Source organism: Mobula birostris, chromosome 5 (genome assembly GCF_030028105.1).
Source record: "Mobula birostris isolate sMobBir1 chromosome 5, sMobBir1.hap1, whole genome shotgun sequence".
In the NCBI taxonomy this organism is placed as follows: Eukaryota; Metazoa; Chordata; class Chondrichthyes; order Myliobatiformes; family Myliobatidae; genus Mobula; species Mobula birostris.
Genome location: NC_092374.1, coordinates 100,090,692 through 100,115,910, shown reverse-complemented (window position 1 = coordinate 100,115,910; position 25,219 = coordinate 100,090,692). Strand labels below are relative to the sequence as shown.

The 25,219-nt window shown below is 44.9% G+C and overlaps 1 protein-coding gene across 1 annotated transcript in view; it reads left to right on the top strand.

Annotated features, from left to right (window-relative positions):
* The first annotated feature begins 2,944 nt into the window (after nt 1-2,944).
* LOC140197923 (disks large homolog 4-like) overlaps nt 2,945-25,219 on the top strand; it is a 99,938-nt gene continuing 77,663 nt past the window's right edge. Inside the window, exon 1 of the mRNA XM_072258533.1 lies at nt 2,945-3,034. Within this exon, the coding sequence (XP_072114634.1) occupies nt 2,945-3,034 (90 nt within the window). The remainder of the gene's footprint in view (nt 3,035-25,219) is intronic.

Here is a 25,219-nt window from a genome sequence, read left to right as displayed (position 1 = left end):
GGTGATTGGTGAGACCAGGTGAAGGGGATGGTGGGTGGGTCGGGGAGGTTATGAAGTGCGACACTGGGAGGTGATAGTTGAGACCAGGTGAAGAGGATGGTGAGAGGGGGAGTAGGGGTGGAGATGAAGTGAGACACTGGGAGGTGATAGGTTAGACCAGGTGAAGGGGATGGTGGGTGGGTGCGTGAGTCGGGGAGGTGATAGGTGAGACCAGGTGAAGGGGATCGTGGGAGAGTGAGTAGGGGAGGGGATATAGTGAGACACTGGGAGGTGATAGGTGAGACCAGTTAATTGAGGCAGGATGAGTAGGGGAGTGGATGAAGTGAGAAGCTGAGAGGTGATAGGTGAGAGAAGGTGAAGGTGATGCTGGGTGGGTAGGGGAGGGATGAAGTGAGACACTCGGAGGTGATATGTGAGACCAGGTGAAGGGGATGGTGGGTGGGTCGGGGAGGTTATGAAGTGCGACACTGGGAGCTGATAGTTGAGACCAGGTGAAGAGGATGGTGAGAGGGGGAGGAGGGGTGGAGATGAAGTGAGACACTGGGAGGTGATAGGTTAGACCAGGTGAAGGGGATGGTGGGTGGGTGCGTGAGTCGGGGAGGTGATAGGTGAGACCAGGTGAAGGGGATCGTGGGAGAGTGAGTAGGGGAGGGGATATAGTGAGACACTGGGAGGTGATAGGTGAGACCAGTTAATTGAGGCAGGATGAGTAGGGGAGTGGATGAAGTGAGAAGCTGAGAGGTGATAGGTGAGAGAAGGTGAAGGTGATGCTGGGTGGGTAGGGGAGGGATGAAGTGAGACACTCGGAGGTGATATGTGAGACCAGGTGAAGGGGATGGTGGGTGGGTCGGGGAGGTTATGAAGTGCGACACTGGGAGGTGATAGGTGAGACAAGGTGAAGTGGATGGTGAGAGGGTGGGTAGGGAAGGGGATGAAGTGAGAAGCTGAGAGGTGATAGCTGAGACCAGGTGAAGGTGATGTTGGGTGGGTCGGGGAGGGGATGAAGTGAGACATTTGGAGGTGATAGGTGAGACCAGGTGAAGGTGATGCTGGGTGGGTCGGGGAGAGGATGAAGTGAGAAACTGGGAGGTGATAGGTGAGAGCAGGTGAAGGGGATGGTGAGAGGGTGGGTAGGGGAGGGGATTAAGTGAGACACTATGAGTTGATAGGTGAGACCAGGTGAATGGATGGTGGTTGGGTTGGGGAGGGGGATGAAGTGAGGCTCTGGGAGGTGATAGGTGAGACCAGGTGAAGGTGATGCTGCGTGGGTCGGGGAGGGGATGAAGTGACACACTGGGAGGTGATAGGTGAGACCAAGTGAAGGGGGTGATGGGTGGGTGGGTAGGGGAGTGGATGAAGTGAGACACTGGGAGGTGAAAGGTGAGACCAGGTGAAGGTGATGCTGGGTGTTCGGGGAGGGGATGAAGTGAGAAACTGGGAGGTGATAGGTGAGACCAGGTGAAGGGGATGGTGAGAGGGTGGGTTGGGGAGGGGATGAAGTGAGACACTACAATGTGATAGGTGAGACCAGGTGAAGGAATGGTGGTTTGGTTGGGGAGGGGATGAAGTGAGATACTGGAAGGTGATAGGTGAGACCAGGTGACGGTGATGCTGGGTGGGTCGGGGAGGGGATGATGTGACACACTGGGAGGTGATAGCTGAGAGCAGGTGAAAGGGGTGGTGGGTGGGTGGTTGGGTAGGGGAGTGGATGAAGTGAGACATTTGGAGGTGATAGGTGAGACAAGGTAAAGGTGATGCTGGGTGTGTCGAGGAGGGGATTAAGTGACACACTGGGAGGTGATAGGTGAGACCAGGTGAAGGGGATGGTGGGAGGGTGAGTAGGGGAGGGGATGAAGTGAGACACTGGGAGGTGATAGGTGGGACCAGGTGAAGGGATGGTGGGTGGATAGGGGAGGGGATGAAGTGAGACACTGGGAGGTGATAGATGAGACCAGGTGAAGGGGATGGTGGGAGGGTGAGTAGGGGAGGGGATGAATTGAGACACTGGGAGGTGATAGGTGAGACGAGGTGAAGGGATGGTGAGAGGGTGGGTAGGGGAGTGGATGAAATGTGAAGCTGAGAGGTGATAGATAGAAAAGGCAGAGTGTTGAAGTGGAAGAAATCTGATCGGAGAGCAGAATGGATCATGAGACGAAGGGAAGGAGGGGGCAGCAAAGGGGGGTGATGGGCAAGTGAAGGAAAGAAAAGTGTCAGAGGGTAAGTGGCAAAGGGGATGGAAAAAGGTTTTAAAATGTTGTTGTACCTGTCTCCTGTAGCCCATCCCATTTACCCACTGCCCTCTGTGTGGAAAGCTTTGCCCCTTTTAAATTTTCCCTCTCTTGCCTTCCAGTTTTATTCCCGAACACTTGGGAAAGGAGAACATAGACTAGTACCGCACAGGAACAGTCCTTCCGCCCACATTGTTGTGTGTGGAACTAATCATATTAATAATCAAATACCCGGCTAAACGAATCCTTCAACTTGCATTCACTCTGTCTACGCCGCTGGTGATGTTAAAGACCTCTGTAAAATCACCCCTCAGTCCCCTACACACTGAGGAATAAAATCCAAGCCTGCCTGCCTAACCCTCTTTCTTTCAATCTGGATTTCTGGCCGCATCCTTGTTAAAGGCGTTAACGGGAGTTAGTGGAGGAGATAGAGGCGGAGGGGTTAAGGGACGGGGTTACTGTGCACTGGCAGGGGAGAGGTTAAGGGGGGCTGGCAGTCTCCTGGCACAGAGGGAGGGGCAGGGTTCCTGTAAAGTGCGAGTGTGCGATGCAGGTCGTTGGTGGGGGGCAGAGAGGATCTCGCTCATCATCCGCTGGCCAGGCATCGGCGGTAAAACCGCAGCTCTCCGACTCAGCCCCGGCGCCAGCAATGGGCAGCCGGGCTGAACAGTGAAAGCGGTAACGAGCGCGGGGGTCGCTCATCAGGGCGGGCAGCGATGTTCGTGTCCGTCTGGTACGCGAAGAAGATGGGGCGCCGCTTTATCAGCAACGTCAGGAAGGCGAAGCGGCAGCGACACTCGGTGCCGGTAAGGTGCCCAGAATCCCCTCGCTGCTGGGCCCCGCGATCCTCCTCCTGGTCACCCTCACCTTCTCGCCTCCCTTATCTCCCCGTTACCCTCAACCCCAGCCCCACCCCCGTGAACCCATCCCCGTTACCCTCCCCCCATCACCGCCATCTCCCATTTAAATCCCTGTTAGCCTCTCATTCCTCTATTACCCCCGTTGCCTCCTCTTTCATTTAACTGTTTCAATTCCCCCCCCCCCACTCTCCATCTATCTTTTCCACTTCCCAGTCAACCACTTGGTACTCCCCTGTCATCTGTTATCCCACTATCTCCCACCTACCCTCTTCAATTACCCTCTGTCATTTCCTCCAACTTCCCAGTTACCAGATTTGTTCCTACTGTCTCTGTTTACACCACAGAACTTTGTCCTTTCCCTGAATCCCCCCTTTGCTTCTCACTTTTACAACCAATTTCTCCCCTGTGTTTGTTTTACGCTTTTTGACTGGCTGTTCTGTTAACTCCTATCCCCATTCCCCACACCTCACTCTTATCTCATATTCTGGAATGTACATACTTTCCCAACCCCTTCTCCATGTGATGCACCACTTATGTCCCCTTCAAACTATTTCCCCAACTATCCCCAGCCACTTCCCCCAGTGCCCTGGCCCCCCACTGCCTCTTCATGTCTCCTCCCACCATCCCCCTGCCCACCCCACCTATCATATCTCCCTCCTCCCCAACCCCCGGCACCCTGCTTCTTCATTGTCCTTGTGCCCCCGCGGTGGCTTTCACCCCTTTGCCGTCTCTCCCCATCCCCCCGTCTCTTCCCCCCCCACCAGTGCCCTGCCCCCACCTACCATCTCTCCTTCCCCTGGTGCCCGGCACCCTGCCCTGCTCCTTCAACATTTCTCTCCCCCTGCTGTCTCTCCACCCCAACACTCTGCCACCTCACCATCTCTCCCCCCATCTCTCTTTCTCCCTTTGAGGGAGTTGCAGTCACTGATTTTAAATTTGTTCAGCCTTGTAACTGTGTGACTGGATTGAATATTGCTCGTTGTTTTATTGGTGGGAGTGTGTGCATGTGTGTCAGTACGTATGGAGTTTGTCTGTCCAATGCCAGTTGCCCACTTGCGTTTGTGGGGTTGTGCCAGGTTGGTACAGGGCCGTATAAATTGTTGCTTTGTTCACTGAATTTTATGTCTCAATGCAGATTTCTGTGTGGAGGTTGTGTAGTGAGAAGTCCAGTGCCTTCCACAACACTTTCCTACTGCTTCTGACAACCATATACAAATCTTTCCTAATTGTGCTCTGTACCCTGGCCATCCAGACACAAAGTGGTTATCCAGTCCTCATTGTGTAAATGAGAACTGTCTTAACTTAAAATGAAGCCCTGCAGACTCTCCACAAACCCAGCAGTTCGCACCTCTCCCCCTGAGCCCCTGCCCTCCCGCAGCCTCTGCCCCCTGAGCCCCTGCCCTCCCACAGCGTCTGCCCCCGAGCCCCTGCCCTCCCGCAGCCTCTTCCCTCCGCGCCTGCCCCCCCGCAGCCTCTCCCCCCCCCCCCCCCCGACGCCCTGTCCTCCCACTGCCTCTCTCCGCCCCCTGGCACCCTACCCTCCCACCACCTCTCCCCCCATGACGCCCTGCCATCACGCCGCCCCTTCTTGTCACCACCCAGCATTCTGCCCCCTCGTGTCTGAGGTGTTGAATAGTAAGGATGTCAAGGTTATGGCGGGAAGACTGAATAATAGGGTTGAGTTGGATAATTCAGGCATGGTAGAATGGTGGAGCAGAATCGATGGGCTGAGTGGCCTAACTCTGCTCCTATGTCTCATGGTCTTATGAGTGTTCAGGGTGAGTGAAGCTGTGAGCTGCTATGTCCTAGATGGGGTCAGTCTGTTGGCCTTGTACTTATCTGGATAGAGAAAATGATTTCCATCAGGTGGTTCCTTGTGCTGGGTAGCAGCAGGTGAGTTACGTGGATACTCCGCCTCTGTAACAGTGTGATCACGTGGCTCGTCTGCTTGAGTTTCAGGTCGCTGCTCACACCAGATGGCTGATGGTGAGGCATCCAGTCAGACTCCTTGTATAGACTCTTCGTCTTTCTTGTCCATCAGTTCAGTTGCTCCATACCGGGACTGTAAACTCTGTAGTGCGTCAGGAATGGTCCAGTGCAGATTCCGTGTGCTCACAGCCCACTCCAGTTCTCCCGTCCCTGAGTCACATCTGTTTTCTGCTGACCAAGCCTTGCTTTTGTGACAATCTTAAATGCCTGTGGAAGTTCAAGGTACATTGTCCCACCTCGTTCATCATAAGTGTTGTAACGATGTGTAAGGGCTGGGGCAAGTGAGACCCCGTCTGTTGTCACACACTGTCGGTTTTTTTTTGTGAGACACTAGACTGTGTGAGAAGGGGCTATGCCAGTGGGGGGTGGGAGGGGGTTGGTGTTAAGTGTGAGAGGTGGGTAGTTCCTGAGGGTGGTGAGCCTGTGACAAGGGGTGGGGTGTCACAGTGTGAGAGGGTCTGTGACGAAGTAGGTCGTTCCTGAGGGAGGTGAGCCCGTGAGGATGGATCTGTCAGGAGGCTCTGCAGTGATGAGCTGTCTCACACACTAAGATCAATCTCCCATGTGTCTGTTCCTAGTGAGAGTGATAATGAACAGTATGCTCTGTACCAAATGGAGCTCAGTGTGAGAGAGGGACCTTACAGCCCCATTGTTGTTCACCACCTCAGGACCTCACAGCTGCTGTAGGACTCTGAACCGTGTAAGGAAATATTAACAATCTTGTGTGCAGAGCAAGCTGGCTCAGTCTGAGGAAATAACAGGGTGAGTTCTGTTTGGGGTGTGGGATCTGAGTAACCAGCCCACAGCAGCAATTAGGTCGTAGAGAAACCCAGTGAAACCAAGAACTGCTGAGAAACTGCAGCAAAAAATATCTTGATGGAAATTCTATTTTTATAGTGTGTGGTCTAGCATCACCCCTAATTATTATTAACTTTCTGTTGGGAATTCTGTGTGTGGGGGTGAATGGGAAAGGGGTTGGCTCCGTTGAGTGGAAAACAAAAGGGAGTTGAGGGGGATAGTTAGAAGTTCTGGGTGCCTCATTATAGGAAGTATGTGGAAGCTTTAGAGAGGGTGCAGCGGAGATTTACCAGAATGCTGCCTGGATTATAGACCACAGTTTGTGAGGAAAAGTTGAGCAAGCTATGGCTTTTCTCTCTGGAGCGAAGGAGAATGAGAGGTGACTTGAGAGAGGTGTACAAGATGATAAGAGGCACAGACAGAGCGAACAGCCGGAGACTTTTTCCCAAGGCAGAAATGGCCAATGTCTGGGCGCATAATTTTAAGGTGATTGGAGGAAAGTATGGGGGTGGGGGAGTATGTCAGAGGTAGTGTTTTTTTTTACACAGAGAGTGGTGGTTGTGTGGAACGTGCTCTCGGGGTGGTGGTAGAGGCAGAAACATTAGGGGCATTTAAGAGACTTGGGCACATAGATGACAAAAAATGGAGGGCTGTGTGGGAGGGAAGGGTTAGATTGATCTTGGTGTAGGTTAAAGTGTTAGAACAGCATTGTGGGCCAAAGGGCCTGTGCTGTGTTGTATGTTAACGGGAAAGGGAGGAGGGGAAAGGGAAGGGTGTGTCGCTGGAAAATCGGGGAGCTTTTTGGATTAGTAAATATCAGGTTAGCGGAAGGAGAGTGTTGTTTGAAGTTTCTGATCCTACTCAGTGTGGAGCGAGCCTGATGTTTGACATTACCCTGTCTTGTCAGTTGATAGGTTCCTGTTCAGTAAACATGGCTTCCCAGATCATTAGGCATCCACACTAATCAGCCCACTTTTTGTGGTCTGTCTCTCTCTAACCCAGCCTGCAGTTGATGAGAAGCTGTGGACTAGCCTGTGACCCTCTCCCTACCTAATTTGCCCACCCCCACCCACTCCCCTGAAACTCTGAATGACCGAAGTGTAAAAGCTCATCTGAAAGGTTCAATTCATAGTGACAAAACTGTGGACTCTGGCCATTGGGAGGAGGCACTGAATTCCCCAGGCAGGTGAGGTACAACATCCTCACCCTGTTAACTCCTACTGCTCAGTGTGTGTGACCATCATACTGACGATACTTGTCTCCTTCCGTAACTCTCCCTAACCTCATGCTCAAGAGGCTGCTACCTCTGGTTGTAAGATTTTTGAATGGCACTCTTACAATTAAGGTGTTCTCCTGATCTCTCAATCTCTCGCATCGTGGCTCTTGCACCTTTATTCGTGTGCCTTTCTCTGTTTCATAGCACTGCATTGCTATTGTTTTCCCTTGTACTACCTCAGTGTATTTGTGTATGGAATTATCTATGGATTGCATGGAAAATAAACCCTTTTCACTGTATGTCAGCACACATGACAAAAACAATCTTCTGCCAATTGCCTTTCTGTCCCCTCTATTCCCACACATTCTCCCCTTCCTCCTTACATCATGGGAGCGAGAGTCACTCAGTACCCAAGGTTTTGTACTGGGTGAAACTAGATTTACTCCAGATAACAAAACTGGTCCCAAGATGTTTCCAAAACTCCTCTCAGCTGAAGTCAGTGAGAAGTATCCCAGCCTTTCCCCATAGGTCTAAAGGTGCAACCCTATTTCTTGTTCACCCTGGTTGTTATCAGTTGTAAAGGTTTGTCCCTCAGTGTAAAGAACAAGCTTACTGTAGGTCTGTAGCCATAAACAACTTCTTTGTATTCTTGCAAACTGACTTGATGCGGCGCTGGTCATAGGTACTTCATGTAGACCATGTCGCGTGAGCTTTTATGTGGCCTTGACCTGAGAGTTTGATCCCGGTGCTGTCTGATTTTGGTCTTAATGTATGCACCCTGAGGTTATGGGCTGAAGGCTTTGCACAAGGGCCTACTCTGTGGCCCCACATCCTACACTCTGGGCCTCACTCTTGGGCTGCGTATCATGAGACACTTCAAACAGGGCATTCCTAGATCCCACCCTCACTGTCTGCCAGCACTTTTTTGTAGCTTGGCAGCTGAGTAGAGGCTCATTGGGAGTCCAAAAGCACTATCTCCGTCACTATGGAAACAGACAACCTTGAGGAATAATTTAGAATCTTCCTCCCTTGCTTCTCCACCTACGCCCAATTTAAATGGTTTTCCTGCAAAGGATTTTTTGTTTTGCCTTGTGTTTCAGGCCCATTAAAGTTTTAACTTCTGACAGAAGCATTCTCCCAAGTTAATCTAATAGTTTCGGATTCCTCACTGTTCTCTTTCAGGATGGTGGTAGCACCTCTCTCCAGTGCTAAACTAGAGAAAGACTAATTTTATTTGTCATGTACATCAAAATGTAGAGTGAAATGGTCATTTGCATCAAATCAAATCAATGAGGATGTGCTGGGGCAGTCTGCAAGTGGCACTCACAGCTTACTTAATCCTAACTGGTACATCTTTGGGAAATGGGAGGAAATCAGAGCCTCTAGAGGAAACCCACTGGTGATAATGTACAGATTTTTTACAGAAAGAGACGGGAACTGAACCCTGAGCATATAGTTTGTGCTATAAAGTGATGGTTTAACTGCTGCTTTACTGTGCTGTTTCCTCCTATGATTTATATCCCTTTAACCAAGTCCATCGACCTCCTGCTTATATCTCTGATCACTAATGAATGTACTGCTATATATTCGTGCTACTGACCCACACCTTGGGCTGCCGGACTCACTTTGGAGATCACCGGATAGCCTGATACCTGGATAGGGAGTGGCCTGGGACAGACTGATGAGGAGCTCTCCTAACAGCTTGGGTGCTCGCAGATCAGCAGGTTAGGCAGCAGGGTTGCGTATCCCTCAGCAGTCCATTGACAGCATCAGTTTGTCCACAGTAAGAGTAAAGCTCCTGTCTCCTGACTGAAGGAAGGGCTCGGTGACTCAGGTTTGATGTGGGCCCTGGACAGTCGGTGTAGGCCCTGCCTTTGCCCATTCCCCCACCGATGGCAAGGCCCGGTGGTTCTGGGAAGCATGGATACTGGAAGCAATGAAGACGAGAGTAAGGGTACACTAGGAATGGTCAGGAGTCAGTGAGAATGGGAATGTCAGGGCAATGATGAAAGGCAGAGTGACTTGGAGCCCAAGGAGTTAAATTCAGAAGATGGGTGGAAGTTTGAAGAGTGCTCTTACCAAGATCATTCAATACCTTATAACCATGCTATCCCGCGATTGCGATTGCGCTTCCAGCCTTCTTCATACAGCCCTGCCCAGTGTCCAATGAACCCTGAAATATGGAAAAGGATGTTCCTCACACTGTGGGAGTTGGCAAATCTCTCCCACCCTCCACTCCACCCTCAATCCAGAAGTAAGATGGAGACCAGTCAGAACTATTAAAGTGAGGTTGGTTGTGTGAGGGGACAGAGGATGATTGTGGTAGTGTAGTCAGCATAATATTATAGCAGCACCAGCGATTGGTAGATTGGAGTTCAATTCCTGCCGCTATCTGCAAGGAGTTTGATGTTTTCCCTGTGACCACGTGGGTTTCCTCTGGGTGCTCCGATTCCCTCCCACAGTTCAAAGATGTACAGGTTAGTAAATTGTGGGCATGCTATGTTGGCACCAGACACTTTGGGGGCTGTCTCCAGCACATCCTCAGACTGCAAGTAACGCACCTTACTGGATGTTTCGAGGTATATTTGCCAAATAAAGCTAATCTTTAAAAGAAATCTTTAAATGAGCTGGAGACTCGCCATGATGTAATTGAGTGAAGGTGCAGGCTTGAGGTTGAGTTGCCCCCCTCTGCTCCTGTGTTCATGGATTGTTCTAGTGGAACTATTAGTCCCACTTCCAAGTTGTGCTGGCTCGATGTTAATCCACCGACTGTGGAGAAGCATTTCATTAAGCAGTAGTGTTTTGCAGTAATGCGCCCTGTCTACTGTTCAATAATTCAGCATTTGCTGCACCATATTTGGTGACTTACACAAGGTTTGGCCAAGTCAAGGCCTCTGGCAAGCATCTACCTAACAATAATTCTGACCCACAGCCTCCGCCAGCCGGCTCAGCTTCCAAATATAGCTCCCAGCAATTGTTGTATGTGACGACACTGTAAACCCCCTCCCCCACATCTGTATCCAGCTGCACCTTTATCCCAGCTAGCTGTTATCTGTATGTCAACCTCCTGGAGCCCTGGAATGGATTCCAGTCAGTGACCCATTCCCAAAAAAGTCTTTCCCCTTCTCTTCCTGTCCTGATGGAGGGTCTCAGCCCGAAATATCGACTGTTTATTCATTTCCATAGATGCTGCCTGACATCCTGAGTTCCTCCAGCATTTTGTGTGTTACTTTGGGTTTTCAGCATATGCAGAATTTCTCAAGTTTATAAATTAAACTTCTGAACCACTCAATTAAATTCTAGTCAGTAACATTACTACAAATTTGATATTCTACTTCCCAGATACCTAACAGTCTGTACATACGAAGTAAATTTATTATCAAAGTACATACATGTCACCATATACTATCTTGAGATTCATTTTCTTGCAGGCATTGGCAGTAAATACAAAGAAATTTTATAGAATCAGTGAAAAACTATACACAAAGAGACTGACAAATAACTAATGTGCAAATGTAGACAAACTGTGTAAACATGTAAACAAATTCTGAGAACATGAGTTATAGACTCCTTGAAACTGAGTCTGTAGGTTGTGGAATCAGTGCAGTGTTGTGGTGATTGAAGTTACCCTCAATAGTTCAGGAGCCTGAGGGTTGAAGGGTAGTAACTGTTCCTGATTCCGGTGTTGTGGGACCTCAGGCTCCTGTACCCCCGCCTGATAGTAGCAATAAGAAGAGAGCATGGCCTGGGTGATGGGAGTACTTAATGATGGACGCTGCTTTCTTGTGGCAGCATTCTGTGTAGATGTGCTCAATGGTGGGGAGGGCTTTTCCTGTGATGGACTGGATTGTATCCACCACTTTCTGTAGCCTTTTCTGTTCAAGGACAGTGGTGAAGCAACCTTCTGAACCCCTCATTTAAACTCCAGTCACTATCATTGCTACGTATTTGTTCTATATATTAGAATCAGGTTTATTATCACCGGTATGTGCCATGAAATTTGTTAACTTAGCAGTAGCAGTGCAAAGCAATGCATGATAATACAGAAAGAAAAATAAATACCCAATGATGGTGTTAAACACTGAGTCAAGGAACAACATCCTGATATAGGTGTTTGTATTGTCGAGATGATCTAAGGCTGTATGAACAGCCATTGAAATTACGTCTGCAGACATCCCACCCTGCAAAGACTCATTTCAGGGAGGTAGCACCATCAATTTGCGGAGACTTCCAGGAGAGGTGGGATGTCTGCAATAGAGTAGCTCCTTAGCAGCTGGCCAACTAGTTTAAATAACGTTAGCTATGCTAATGAACGAATGACACCTGTTAAACTCACCTCAACATGTCTTTTACTGTCTTAACCCACCATGGGCAATAGAAAAGTCACTGTTGCAAACAGTGCAGCGAGCAACACTGTCATTATTTTGACCCATTAATAGGCAGGGGTACACTTTAGTGTAGTCTGGGGTAACGTACGTTTTCTATTTTCTCTTTTTGGAACACTCTGCCACTCTGACTTTTTTTGGAACTCTCTTGCTCTCGCTCTCTCTCTATCGAGCGTGCGCGCTCTCTCACTCATGGTCGCTCTCATTTGCGCTTGCTTTCTCGCTCTCACACGCATGTGCTCTCTTGTGGTCGCTCTCGCTCTCTCTCGCGCTTGCTTTCTTGCTCTTGCACTCGCTCTCTCGCGCGTTCTCTCACGCTCGCTCTCAAAAAATCAATTTCCGGGACCTTGTATATAATTTGTGGGCATCAGGGAGCCACTATTCATTTGCAAGAGACCCCCAGAACTTCCGGGAGAGGTGGGATGTCTGCGTCTGCTGTAGGCCTATTGTGGCGATTGGCAAATTGCAGTGGGTCCAGGACCTTGCTGAGACAGGAGCTCTTTCTAGCCATGACCAAGCTGTCAAAGCATTTCACCACTGTAGATGTGAGTGCTACTGAGCAATAGTCATTAAGGCAGCTCACACTATTCTTGGGCACTGGTATAATTCTTGCCTTTTTGAAGCAGGTGGGGACTTCCTATAACCCCACCACCCAAGCCATCAGTTTGATTCTAGCCTGTGACTCACTCCCCCAAGTTCCTCAGTTAGATCCCAGCTTGTAACTCACTCCTAGATATCTGCTGTTCCATTAGTAAACCCCTGAACCCACTCAGTTAAACCCAAACAAATGAATCTTTCCTTGGTGTCTGTTTCTTGGTATTTTAACCCACCAAACCCCTTGATTTCAGCCTGCTATTAAATCAGCTCTGTAAAGGGGAATATTTGTGCGTAGCATGGCTGCTGTGGGAATTGATTTGAGAAATACAGTGTCTGGGCGCTGTGAGGAATAAGGCTTGGCTGTGGCACTCTGGGTGGGTAGGGTTTGAGTCAGGCCTGTTGGACAGGACAAGGCAGGCCCTTGGAGAGGTGAACAGCACTCAACAGGCTGGGAGGAAATTGGATTGCCCTCACAAGGAGGGGTGAGAAAAGATGGGGACGGGATTCTCTGAAGCTAAACACATGAAACGGTGAAGATATGAAAGCCAGCTTAGTCTGAGAGGCTGCAGTAAAGGGTAGGCAGTGGACAGGCAACAACCAATGAATAAATAATTTGTGATAAATATTTAGCCGTTTGATGGTCTATCCATGGCTTACAAGAGGAATTAAAGGCAGGTATTAAATTTGGGAAATGTTGCCTGAGGATTGGAGGTTTAAGTTGAATAAAGAGAACTTGATAGAGTGTAAGTAGAATCTGGAAGTGGGCTACTGAGAGAGAGAAATCTCTCTGGAAGAACTTCTGTAGGTATGTGGAAGGGAAGGGAATAATGAGAGCAAACGTGTGTCCCTTGTGGACAGAGCCAGGAGAATTTATGATGGGGATGAAAGAAGTAGCAAAGGAATTAAATAATTACTTGGTGCGGTCTTCAGAGAACAGTCTTCTCTGACTGGAGCAAAAGGAGTCCAATGTAAATGAGGAAATCAAAGAAATTAAGCGCTCTAGTTGCATTTCTTTGTTGCCTGAAAACTGATAAATCCCAATGACCCATAGATCTGTATTGCACAGCTTTGTTAGAGGAATCATTAGAGCTACTGACAGCACAATGGTGTAGCTGTTAGTATAACGCATTATAGTGCCAACAATCACAAGATTGAAGTTCAATTTCCACCACTGTCTGTAAGGAGTTACATTCTCGCTACGGCCGCTTGTGTTTCCTCCCATGTTCCAAAGAGGTCCAGTTAGGGTTAGTGAGTAGTGGGCATGCTTTGTTGGTGCCGGAAGCCTGGTGACACTTGCGTGCTGCCCCCAGCGCAGCTTAATGCTGTGGTCATTGATGCAAATTACACATTTCACTGTATATTTTGATGTACATATGACCAATAAAAGTAATTTCTTTACTGGGGGGGCATGGTGGTGTAGTGGTCAGCAAAAAGCTATTAAAGCGCTTGTGACCCAGGTTCAATTCCCACCACTGTGAGAAATTAGTTTGTTCTCCCCACATGTTCTAAGACATGTGGTTTGTATGGGTGAATTGATCACCTGGGTGTAATTGGCCTATCACCATGCTGTATCTTTAAATAAAAAATAAAATAAAGGATTCTCCAGCTGTTGTCTTCTATAACATGAGACCAGCTCCTGGCAACTACAGGCAATGAGAGGTGATACAGTATATATAGCTTTGAGCAGTACCCAATCAGAGAATGGGAGCCTGAGAAGACATAATTCACTCAGGTTTGCCGATTGAGTAGAAAAGGCAGTGAGTTGCAGCAGTTTGGAGCTTTGAGCAGTGCCTAGTCAGCATTTGGGATTCATTGGCAAGAACAAATTAAAGTAAGGCAGGGACAAGCAGAGAGTGGTCATCATTGGAGTGGACAGAGTTAGAGTGGGGATTTGAAGATGTAGCTCTTAGAGGCTTCAACTTGGAGAAACTTGAGTAAGAAATGGCAAAAAAAGGCTGTAGGTAGAGATTCCTCCACCCCCCACCCCACCACCACCATCACAGTTTATTGTTCTTGCTTCTTTATATTTCCTCAGTTAGAACAGTAGAGATGCCAGACAGAGTAGTGGAATGCCCCTCTTGCGGGATGTGGGATGGCAGGGAGACCTCCAGTGTCCCTGAAGAATACTCCTGCAAGAAATGCATCCAGCTGCAGCTTATAACAAACCATGTTAAGAAGTTGGAGCTGGAACAAGATGAACTCCAGATCATTCGGAAGACTGAAGGGTGATGGACAGGACATATAGAGAGGTAGGACACAGGAAATTGGGTGACAGTCAGGAGAGTGAAAGTGGTTAAACAGTCAGTGCGGAGTAACCCTGTGGCCAGCCCTCTCAACAACAGGTATACCACTTTGGATACTGTTGGGGGAATGACCACAGTGGAAAGTCACAGCAGTCAGGTCTCTGTAACTTAGAGGGGAAGGTGGGCGAAGAGGCAGGCTGTGGTGATAGAGGATTCATTAGTTAGGGGAACAGAAAGGAGATTCTCAGATGGTCCTCCTATATATGGAAAAATAAACATCTTCATTTAAGTAAAGTTCATCTTCAAAAACCTAAAAAGTCTGGAGGTTTAGCCTTACCTAATTTTAGGTTTTATTACTGGGCAGTTAATATACGATAGCTTACGTTTGGGATATATTATATTAATTGTGCAGACTGTCCGGTATGGGTTTCTTTAGAAGCTAATTCTGTTAATAAATTTAATATTATTTCTCTTCTTGGATCCTCACTTCCTTTATTTGTAAGTAAACTAACTGATAATTTAATAGTTAAACATACTCTGAGGATCTGGATACAATTTAGAAAACATTTTGGTTTATTGAGATTTTCCCTTTCTAGTCCCATTTATTCTATCTTTTTTAAACCCTCCATGACTGGTTTAGTTTTTAAAGAATGGGACAGGTTGGGCATTAAATGTTTTAGGGATCTGTTTGTTGGAGGAAATCTTTTTTCATTTGAGCAATTGTCAGCTAAATATAGCCTACCCAAAACCCACTTTTTTAGATATCTGCAAATTAGAGACTTTCTAAGATCTCAATTATGTACATTTCCTATAAACTCAGATAAGAATTTACTAGATGTAATTTTTAATTTGACACCTTTTTATCATGGTTTAATATCTAATATTTATGGTATGTTACTGGAGACGAGGAATGTTCCTTTAGATAAAATTAAGAATCTCTGGGAACAAGACTTACTGACATCAATATCTGAGGAAACTTGGAATGAAATTTTTAAACTGGTTAATACATCATCGCTATGTGCTCGCCATTCCTTCATACAATTTAAGGTGGTACCTAGAGTCCATATGACTAAGGATAAGCTATCTCGTTTTTATTCGGATATATCTCCCTACTGTGACAGATGCAATAATGGAGAAGCTTCATTAATTCATATGTTTTAGATTTGTCCATGTCTTGAAAAATATTGGAAGGAAGTTTTTCTTTTTCTTTTTAAATCTTTTTATTGAATTAGTACACAAAAGGTAAACCATATAGGCACTAATACACTGTTGCAATATAACTTTACAAAAGATATTAATACCCAAAATATTTATTAGATAATTGTTCAGAAGATATAAGGGAACCATCTAAAAATAAATCCAAAAACCGTGAAATACCATTAGTCTTCCAAATTTGAAAAGCACGGTCTGTGGAAGAGGGGGGAAAGAATATGTTGCCTAAAATAGGAATCGCAAGCCCAAATTGATTAAGATTGAAAAATTTTCGGAATTGAAACCAAATACGTAAGGTATATTTAACTATCGGGTTACAAACCTGTTTGTGGCGTTTCAAATCGAAAGGAAGAGAAGAACCTAAAATGGAGCCAAGTGCATAACCTTGAGCAGATTGTAATTCCAATACTACCCATTTAGGAATGGATAGTGTATCTTGATCAAGTAACCAAAATTTCATGTGTCGAATATTAATTGCCCAATAATAGAATCTAAAGTTAGGTAATGCCAAACCTCCATCTCTCTTAGCTTTCTGTAGATGTATTTTACCCAGTCTCGGGTTTTTATTTTGCCAAATAAATGAAGAAATTTTAGAGTCAACTTTGTCAAAAAAGGATTTTGGACAAAAATCGGTAGTGCCTGAAATACATATAAAAAATTTTGGCAGAATAAGCATCTTAACCGCATAAATACGACCAATCAAAGTTAAGTAAAATGGAGACCATTTAAATGAAAATTGTGTAATGTGATCAGTTAAGGGTAGGAAATTAGTCTTAAATAAATCTTTATGTTTACAGGTAATTTTAATCCCAAGATATGAAAAATGATTATTAATCAATTTAAACGGAAGTTGCTTATTAATCGGGAAAAGTTCACTCTTACTAAGATTTAACTTGTAACCGGAAAAAAGACTAAATTGTGCTAATAAATCTAAAACAGCAGGGATAGATTTTTGAGGATTAGAAATATATAAAAGTAAGTCATCAACATAGAGTGATACTTTATGGGACTTTAAGCCTCGAGTTATCCCAATAATATTTGAAGATTCTCGAATAGCAATTGCAAGAGGTTCTAATGCAATATCAAATAATAAAGGACTAAGAGGACAACCTTGTCGAGTACCTCGAGAAAGAGGGAAAAAAGGTGAGCTTAAAGAGTTAGTACGAACTGAGGCCATAGGAGAATGATATAACAATTTGATCCAGGATATAAATTTCGGGCTGAAATTAAACATTTCAAGCACCTTAAATAAGTAAGGTCATTCGACTCCGTCAAAGGCTTTTTCAGCATCTAAGGAAATGACGCACTCAGGATCGTTTTGTGAGGGAGCATAAACAATGTTTAACAGTGTGCGAATATTATAAAAAGAGTAACGACCTTTAATAAAACCCATTTGGTCTACCGAAATAATATAAGGAAGTGCTTTTTCTAATCTGCTAATAATTTAGAAAAAATTTTGGAGTCAACATTTAATAAGGATATTGGTCTCTAAGATGCACATTGAGCAGGATCTTTATCCTTCTTTAATATTAAAGAGATGATGCTCTATAGAAGGATTTCCGGAAGTTTACCAAGTTTTAATGAAGCCTCCAGAACCTTAAGTAACCAAGGGATTAATGAAGATGCAAAAAATTTATAAAATTCCGCGGTAAACCCATCAGGGCCAGGAGCTTTCCCTGGGTTCATAGAGAAAATAACATTCTTAATCTCATCAGTGGTAAAGGAAGTGTCTAGCATAGAAGATATATCCTGTGAAATCTTAGGGAAATCTAGGTTATCTAAAAAGTCATGCATATATTTAGAGTCTCGTGGAGACTCTGATTGATATAAGGAGGAATAAAAATCAAAAAAGGATTGATTAATCTCAGCTTGATCAAATATCAGTTGATCTTTTTGATTATAAATCTGATTAATTTGAAATTTAGTATAATTAGTCTTCAACTTTGTCACTATGTACATAAAATTCGCTTCTTGTTTTCATTAATTTGATTTGCAATCGAGGACGAAAGTAATAAACTGTGTTCCAACTGAAGTTCAGTTCTTTGTTTATACAACTTCTCAGAGGGAGCTGTAGCATATTTCTTATCAATTTCCTTAATCTTGTCCACAATAACCAGCTCCTCCTGCTTCAACCTCTTCCTCAAAGCAGCAGAGTATGAGATGATCTGACCACGAATATAAGCTTTAGAAGTATCCCAGAGGATGTTCATAGAAATATCTTCTGTATAGTTGATTGTAAAAAAGAGATCAATCTGTTCGTTCATAAAGTTAACAAAATCCGAATCCTGAAGCAACAGCGAATTAAAACGCCATTGTCTATTATTTTGTGTATTGGCCTGAAATTTAATAGAAAGCTTAAGTGGAGCATGATCCGAAATGGTTATAGAGTCCTATTCACATTTAACCACTAAAGAAATAAGACGAGAGTCAATAAAAAAATAATCAATTCTTGAATAGGAACGGTGAACATGTGAAAAAAAGAAAAATCTAGAAGGAAGTTTTTCAAACTTTTTCTTTACTTTTCAAAGTCAATTTTAAGCCTAATCCTCTAACGGCCCTATTCGGTATTGTTGCTGGACAAGATATCAAGTTGAAGACATCAGATTTACGTATTTTGGCCTTTAGCTCTCTTATAGCTTGGAGGGCGCTTTTGTTTAAATGGAAAGATATTTCTTCTCCTACTCATGCTCAATGGTTATGCGAATCTATGTCATGCTTAGATTTAGAGAGGATTTGTTGTTCAATTTCTGAATCTCGTCAAGACTTTCAAACATTGTGGGGACTGTTTCTGAATTATTTTTAAAACTTTCAAAATCCTCAACTCATTGTTTAAATTTAGATGTTGGCTATTATTAATTTTTATTATACAAAAAGGTATTTTACCTTTTTTCTCCTTAATTAACAGCTTCGGTCTTGGTAGGGGTTAGATCTTTTTTTGTAATAAATTAGTATATTTCAATATAACTGTGATTAACCTGCATGAATACGGGGTAATGAGATTGTTATTATGAATAGATATAATGTAATTGGTAGTTGTTTTTTTTGACCTTTATATATACTTTCTTGTACTCTGTATTCTTTTATGTAGAAACTAATAAAAATATTGAAAAGAGATTCCCAGATGGTAGCTTACCTTCCAGGTGCCATCTCGGATCAAGTCCTCAGCATTCTTAAGTGGGAGGCTGGACAACCAGAGGTTGTGTTCCATGTTGGTACCAATGACTTGGGTAGGAAGAATGACAAGGTTCTGCAAAGTGAGTTCAGGGAGTTGGGTGCTAATTTTAATGCAGTATCTCCAGGATTGTGATCTCAAAATTGTTGCCTATGCCACGTGCTAGTGAGGCCTGAAATAGGAAGATTGTAACTCATGGCTAAGGAGTTGGTGTAGGAGGGAGGGCATAAGATTTTTGAATCATTGGGCTCTCTTCCAGGGAAGGTAGGGTGTGTACAGAAGAGATGACCTGAACCTGAACTAGAAGGGTACTAATATCCTGCAAAAAGGTTAGTTAATGCTGCAAAATGGGTTTAAACTAGAGAAGCAAGGGGATGGGAGCCAGAGTGCCAGAACAGTTAGTGGAGAAGTTGTGGAAACAGATGTTGGTAAGACCTCAGACAAAGTCAGGAGCCAAGAGTTTGAGCATGGTGCGACCCATATCCTGAGCTGCGCGTATTTCAATGCAAGAAGTATCATCGAAAAGACAGATGAGCTCTGGGCATGTATCAACACATGGAATATTGTAGCCATTGGTGAAGTTTGGTTGCAGGAGGGATTAAAGGAAATGTCACAGCAGTGTTCAGTCAGGTCAGACTGGAGAACTCATCAAGTGAGGCATTATTGGTGGAACAGAGAAATAAGAAAGGTATAATCACATAACTGGGCTATATTACAGACCACCGAACAATGCAGAGAGATTGCAGACATAAAATTGTTTTAGTAGGTGATTTTAACTTTCCACATATTGACAGGGAACCCCTTCTGTAAAAGGATTAGATGGAATAGAGTTTGTCAAATGTGTTCAGCAAAGATTCTATAATCAGTATATAGAAGTCCCAATGAGATAGTGTGAGATACTTGATTTGCTATTACGAAATGAGACAGGGCAGGTTATGGACATTAGTGTAGGGGAACACTTTGTATCTAGTGATCACCATGCCATTAGTTTCAAAGTAAATATGCAAAAAGATAGGTCTGGTCTGCAGGTGAGATTCTAAATTTGAGAAAAGACAATTTTGATGGTATCAGAAAGGATCTGCCAAGTGTCGATTGGGACAGGTTGTTTTCTGGCAAAAGTGTACTTGGTAAATAGGAAGCCTCCAAAACTGAAATTCTGAGAGTTCAAAGCTTGTACTTGCCCGTCAGAATAAAAGGTAATGTTAACAGGTGTAGAGAAGCTTGGTTTTCAAGAGATATTGAGGCCCTGTTGAAGCAAAAAAATGAAGTGCATAGCAGGTGACGTCTGGAATCTCTTGGGCTGTATTCCCTGGAGTTCTGGAGAATGAGGAGGAGGACCTCATAGAAACCTTACTCTTCTAGGACCCTTACTTTTTGTGATTTTTGTAAGTGACCTGGATGAGGAAGTAGAGGGATGGGTTAGTAAGTTTGCTGATGACACAAAGGTTGGGAGTGTTGTGGACAGTGTGGAGGGCAGTCAGAGGTTACAGCGGGACATTGATAGGATGCAAAACTGGGCTGAGAAGTGACAGATGGAGTTCAACCCAGATAAGTGTGAAGTGGTTCATTTTGGTAGGTCAAATATGATGGCAGAATATAGTATTAGTGGTAAGACTCTTGGCAGTGTGGAGGATCAGAGGGATCTTGGAGTCCAAGTCCATAGGATGCTCGAAGTAGCTGTGCAGGTTGACTCTGTGGTTAAGAAGGCATACGGTGTATTGGCCTTCATCAATTGTGGGATTGAGTTTAAGAGCCGAGAGGTAATATTGCAGCTTTATAGGACCCTGGTCAGACCCCACTTGGAGTACTGTGCTCATTTCTGGTTGCCTCACTACAAGAAGGATGTGGAAACCCTAGAAAGGGTGCAGAAAATGTTGCCTGGATTGGGAAGCATGCCTTATGAAAACAGGTTGAGTGAACTCGGCCTTTTCCCCTTGGAGCAACGGAGGATGAGAGGTGACCTGATAGAGATGTATAAGATAGTGAGAGGCATTGATCGTGTGGATAGTCAGAGGCTTTTTTTTCCCAGGGCTGAAACGTCTAGCACGAGAGGGCACAGTTTTAAGGTGCTTGGAAGCAGGTACAGAGGAGATGTCAGGGGTAAGTTTTTGATGCAGAGAGTGGTGAGTGCATGGAATGGGCTACAGGCAATGGTGGTGGAGGCGGATACGATAGGGTCTTTTAAGAGACTTTTGGATAGGTACGAGGAGCTTAGAAAAATAGAGGGCTATGGGTAACTCTAGTAATTTCTAAGGTAGGGACATGTTCACACAACTTTGTGGGCCGAAGGGCCTGTATTGTGCTGTAGGTTTTCTATGTTTCTAAACATTCTGAATGTTAAAAGGCCTGAACAGATTAGATATTGCAAAGTTATTTCCCATGGTAGGTGAGTCTAAGACAAGAGGGCACGACTTCAGGATTGAAGGACGTCCATTTGGAACAGAGATGCGAAGAAATTACTTTAGTCAGAGGGTGGTAAATTTGTGGAATTTGTTGCCAGGGCGCTGTGGAGGCCAAGTCATTGGATGCATTTAAGGCAGAGATAGACAGGTTCTTGATTAGCCAGGGCATCAAAGGGTATGGGGAGAAGGCTGGGGATCGGGGATGTCTGGAAGAATTGGATCAGCTCATGATTGAATGGCACAGCAGACTCGATGGGCTGAATGGCCTACTTCTGCTCCTGTATCATGGTCTTGTGGTACAAGTAGGTTGGAGTAAATGGGATATTTATGTAGTATAAGAAATTTAAAATATATCAGGAGGGCTAAAAAAAAGGCATGAGGTTGCCTTAGCAGAAAAGGTGAAGGAGAATTCTAAGGGATTCTACACATACGGTAAGAGCAAAAGGATTGTAAGGGAAAAAATTGGTCTCTGGAAAATCAGAATGGTAGTCCATGTGTGGAGCCAAGGAAATTGGGGGAGATCTTAAGTACCTTTTTTCACATCTATATTTACTCAGGAGATGGACCCAGAGTCTATAGAAGTGCAGCAAAGCATCATCAACTACATGGATCCTATACAGATTACAGAGGAGGAAATATTTGTTGTCCTGAGACAAACTAGGGTGGATAAATCCCCAGAACCTGACAAGGTGTTCCCTCGGATCCTGCAGGAGACACCTGCAGAAATTGCCAGGGTCCTAGAGGAGATATTTAAATCATTCTTAGCAACAGGTGAGGTGCCAGAGGATTGGAGGACAGCCAATGTTGTTCTGCTGTTCAAGAAAGGTTCTAAAAACCAGGAAATTATAGGCCGGTGAGCCTGATATCAGTAGTGGGAAATTTACTGGAAGGTATTCTGAGGGACCAGGTATACAAACATTTGGTTAGACATGGACTGATTAAGGATAATCAAGGCATTTTGACAAGGTCCCATATGGGAGGTTGGTCAAGAAGGTTCAGTCACTCAGTGTTTAAAATGAGGTAGTAAATTTGATTAGGCATTAGGCATTAGGCATGGCTCGAAATGTCAACTGTTTACTCTTTCCATAGATGCTGCCTGGCCTGCTGAGTTCCTCCAGCATTTGTGTGTGTTGATGAGGGGAAACTTCTGCACTGTGAGAGTGTGGAACAAGCTGCCCGCACAAGTGGTGTATGCAAGCTTGATTTCAATGATTAAGAAAGCTTGGATAGATACATGGATGGTAGGGGTATGGAGGATTGTAGACTGGGTTCAGGTCAATGGGAGAAGACAGTTTAATAGTTCAGACTAGATGGGCCAAAGACCCTGTTTCTGTGCTGTACTTTTCTATGACTATAAGAAGTGCAAAAAGAGGGGAAAATAGTGAGGTTGTGTGCATGGGTTCATTGTCCATTGTGAAATCTGGTGGCAGAGGGTACACAGTAATAGCAGAACTCTTGATTGTGATTATGTACAGAGGGATCTTGGGGTACAAATGTATAGTTCCCTAAAAGTGGCTGCACATGTTGATGGGGTGGTAAAGAAGGCATGTAGATTAACTTTATTAGTCAAGACACTGAGTTCACGAGTCAGGAAGTTATGTTGCAACTTCACAAAATTTTAGTTGGGCCACATCTGGAGTATTGGATTCAGTTCTAGTCACCCCCATTATAGGAAGGATGTGGAGACTTTGGAGATGGTGTAAGAGAGGTTCACCAGGATGCTGCCTGGATTAAAGGGCATGAGCTGTAAGAAAAAGTTGAAAGGTGCGCTGCAATCATCACGAGAGGGCATTTGTTTGTGAGGCTGCGTGGCTTTAAAAAAGAGCTTGGGATCTTTCAGAAGTTTTTGGCGTGCTACAATTATCACAGTCTTTCAAATACTCAGCAGGAGTCAATGAAAAGTGAGGCGGTTACTGTTGGAGTGGAAAGTGTTAGTGGTCAGGCTTGGGTGAGGACAGATGCACACTAGAACTTAAGCTTGAGAAGTTAGAGGTTTAGCAAGTGTAGGCAGTATGGTAGTTCAGGCAGTGGAATTCTCTTCCTGTGAGATGTGGGATTTTGGGGTATATAACAGTCTCCCTGATCACTACACCTGCAAGAATTACACCCAACACTAGCTGCTGACTGACAAGGTCAAGGAGCTGGAGTTGGATATACTCAGGATTATCTAGGAGGCTGAAAAACTAATAGATGAAACTTTTACCGAGGTTGTCACACCCAGAGTGCAGGATTCAGATAGTAGATGGATGACCCCAGGAGAGGTAAGGGGAGTAAGCAGTCACTCTCTCAGCAACAGGTATACTCCTTTGGATACTGCTGATGGGGATGACATATCAGGGCACAGCAACAGGAGCCGGACCCGTGGTACTGTGGTGGCTCTGAGGCCCAGCAGAGAAGAGTAAAGTCAGGCTGAGCGAAGTTGATAGGGAATTCAATGGTTTGGGGGTGGCGGGGAGACAGCAAATTCAGTGGCTACGAAAGAGAAGTCAAGATGATGTGTTGACTCCCAGGTGCTAGGGTCCATGATGTCTTAGAGTGGCTACAGAAGATTCTCAAGAGGGAGGGTGATCAGCCAGAGGTTGTGGTGCACATTGCCACCGATGACATAGGTAGAAAGGCGGAAGAAGTCCTGCACGGTGAGTATCGGGAGTTGGGGAATAAGCTGAAGAGCAGAAACTCCAAGGTAGTAATCTCTGGATTACTCCCAGTACCTCGCGCTAGTCAGGGCAGGAATAGGTTGATAATACCGATGAATGAGTGGCTCAGGAAGTGGTGCAGAGAGGGTTTCAGATTTCTGGATCATTGGGATCTCTTTTGGGGAAGTTATGACCTGTACAAAAAGGACAGATTACATCTGAACCAGCGGGAGACCAATATCCTTGTGGGCAGGTTTGTTAGAGTTGTTGGAGTGGGTTTAAAATAATTTGGCAGGGAGATGGGAACCAAGGTGATGGGGCTGAGGATGGGATTGGTATACAAATTGATGCAGTATGTAGTGAGACTGTCAGGAAGGATGGGGGAAGATAGGGCAAAATTGCAGTCAGTGGAATGAGTTGCAGTGTGACACGGGGACAAATTTGAAAAGGGTGATAAATACAGGACTGAAGATGTTGTTTTTGAATGCACGCAGTATACAGAATAAGTTAGATGATGGGGGTTATATGCAGGCCCTCTAAATGTAGCCAGGATTTGGAATATAAGATAGGTCAGGAGATAAAGAAGGCATGTAATAAAGGCAATGGTACAATAGTCATGGGGATTTCAATATGCAAGTAGATTGGGGCTGGAAACCAAGAGAGAGAATTTGTAGAATGCCTTTGAGATGGCTTTTAGAGTAGCTCATGGTTAAACAGACTAGGGGAAAGGCTATTTTGGATTGGGTGTTGTGTAATGAATCAGATTTGATTGAGCAGCTTAAGGGTTCATTTACCTTAGGAGACAGTGACAACAAATTCATCCTGTAGTTTGAGAGGGAGAAGATAAAGTCAGATACATCAATATTACCGTGGAGTATAGGAAATTACAGAGCCATGAGAGAGGAGCTGGCCAAAGTTGAGTGGAAGCGGACACCAGCAGGGATGACAGCAGAACAGCAATGACTGGAGTTTTAGGGACCAATTTGGAAGGCACAGGATAGATAAATCCCAAAGATGAAGTATTCTAAAGGGAGGAGGGGACAACTGTGGCTGACAAAGACATAAAAGGTAAAAAAAGAGGGCATATAATATAGCAAAATTTAGTGGGAAATTAGAGGATTGGGAAGCTTTTAAAAACCAACAGAATGCAACAAAAAACATAAGGCGATAAAAGATGAATTATGAAGGTAAGCTACCAATAATATCACAGGGGATACCAAAAGCTTTTCAGATATACAAAGAGTAAAAGAGAGGTGAGAGTGGATATTAGACAGCCGTAAAATGATGTTGGAGAGGTAGTAATAGAGCACAACAAGTGTCAGATGAATTTAATAAGTATTTTGCATCAGTCACTGTGGAAGACACTAGCAATATGCCAGAAATTCTGGAGGGTCAGAGAGCAGAAGTGAGTGTAGTTGCAATTACTAAAGTGAAGGTGTTTGGGAAGCAGAAAGGTCTGAAGGTAGATAAGTCACCTGTAC